At 33.3% G+C, this 2,034-nt stretch overlaps 1 protein-coding gene across 1 annotated transcript; it reads left to right on the top strand.

Moving 5' to 3' along the window:
• Window positions 1–139: 139 nt before the first annotated feature.
• Window positions 140–1,499, top strand: LOC109339727 (adenylate isopentenyltransferase 5, chloroplastic-like). The gene is made up of 2 exons (XM_019577227.1): window positions 140–266; window positions 532–1,499. The coding sequence occupies exon 2, from the start codon at window positions 552–554 to the stop codon at window positions 1,398–1,400; it is 849 nt and encodes a 282-aa protein (XP_019432772.1). The 5' UTR covers window positions 140–266; window positions 532–551; the 3' UTR covers window positions 1,401–1,499.
• Window positions 1,500–2,034: the final 535 nt, after the last annotated feature.

Here is a 2,034-nt window from a genome sequence, read left to right as displayed (position 1 = left end):
TATAATAATATTCTATTAAATGAAAAAGCTTTATTTTAATAAAATAATATTCTATAATGATATAAAAATATAATACAATGAAGGTGGAAGTGTCAAAGGAGTGGAAAATACGTTAACTCAACTTGTCTACCTCAAACGTTTCACACATAAGATAGTGTTGGCACCATTTTCTGCATAAGTTCCATTGCTATAAATAACAACAGTGAAGCATATACATTCTATCAGAGAGTCACTCTACTGCTGAGTTCTTCAACTTACATCTAAAGGTAATTAGAGTGATATGCTAATATTTAAGTATCAATAATAATATGAAAATCAATCACAGTGGAAGGGCACTATTATAAAATGTGATTACTAAAATGTTTAAGAGAAGCATGCATTTTGTGTGTGTGATGTTACTTAAATGGAGTGTTTAATGTAAGTGTCTTATGTCATGCATTAAAATGATACTCAACTTTGTTCAAAACATGAGATATTACAATCATTTGTTGGGTCAAATCTTATATTGTTAAAATGTTTTTTCTTGTTCAGGTTATATAAAAAGAATCAACATGGCTGCACCCATTGTGAAGAAGAAGGTTGTGTTCATAATGGGATCAACTGGCACTGGAAAAACCAAACTTTCAATCAACCTAGGTTCCCAATTCCCATCTGAGATCATAAATTCTGACAAAATTCAAGTATACAAGGGCCTAGATATATTGGTGAATAAGATACCTGAGTCTGAACGTTGTGGCATTCCCCATCACTTGCTAGATATCATTGATAATCATTACTACACCTTCACTTCTGATGACTTTTGCAAACATGCACTTGCTGCTATAGATCTCATTCATCAAAATGGACACTTACCCATTATTGTGGGAGGATCCAATAATTACCTAGAAGCCTTAGTGGAGGACCCTAACAATGCATTTCTTTCCAAATATGATTCTTGTTTTATTTGGCTTCATGTGTCTTTGCCTGTTTTATTTCAATATTTAGACAAAAGGGTTGATGAAATGGTGGATGCAGGGATTTTGGATGAGATCCGACAAGTTTATGTTCCTGGAGCAAGTTACTCTCATGGTTTGAGAAGAGCCATTGGGGTTGAAGAGTTTGATCATTATATTCTTATAGAGGAAGAATCATATGATGAGGCTTATAAGGAAAAGGTGCTACAAGATGCAATTAGGAGAACAAAAGAAAATACTTTTAAGTTGGCTGAAGATCAACTTCAGAAGATTCATAGGCTTAACTATGAGCTTGGATGGGGAATGCACATGATTGATTCTACACTAGTGTTTGAAACTGTTTTAAGAGGAGAAAAGTATATGGATTTGTACCAAGAGATTATATTGAAACCGAGCATGAATATAGTGCAAAAGTTTCTAGAGGAGGCAACCCAAGAAACACCATAATAAGTGTCCCAACACCATGCAGCTTGCACTACTTGTGCTTAAATTGGTCTAATGAGGGTGATAAAGTTAATAATAAATGGTTTTTATGTATTAATAATAAACAATTATGTTTTTCAACCTATTTCATACACCGGTTGTCTATATCATGAGAATATACATTTAGCTATGCTACTTCTAACAGAAACAAGGACCCTAAGATCACCTTAATAAGTTCCAAAATATGAATCGATTATATAAAAAAAGAATTCCATTGAAACCTGTTCTAACTTCTTTCCTTTCACCTGTCCTCTATGCTGCATAATATGTCAATGCGTTGATTCAATTTTTTTTAAAGCAAAAGTGCAACTACACCCCCGAAATATATATTAGAGATACAAACCAAGAAGAACAAATTACATATTGTTAAACCTATAGCTAGGGAGGCCTAGTCTATTTCTATTATACTCATCCTTTATAAAAGTAGGAGAATTGTTCCAAGAAGAATTCTACCTAGAATCTATTGCATAGTTTGCTAACTTATCGACACAAGAATTGCCCTCCCTAAAGATGTGCGAGATATGAAAATTCATTGATAACAACTTGGATTTGCATTGTTCCCAAGCATTGCTAATCTTCCAAGGGTTTTTGTTTTGTG

The sequence above is a fragment of the Lupinus angustifolius genome, unplaced genomic scaffold (assembly GCF_001865875.1).
Source record: "Lupinus angustifolius cultivar Tanjil unplaced genomic scaffold, LupAngTanjil_v1.0 Scaffold_93_11, whole genome shotgun sequence".
Classification (NCBI taxonomy): Eukaryota; Viridiplantae; Streptophyta; class Magnoliopsida; order Fabales; family Fabaceae; genus Lupinus; species Lupinus angustifolius.
The sequence above is the reverse complement of the archived record's forward strand: the minus strand, read 5'-3'. Positions and strand labels throughout refer to the sequence as shown.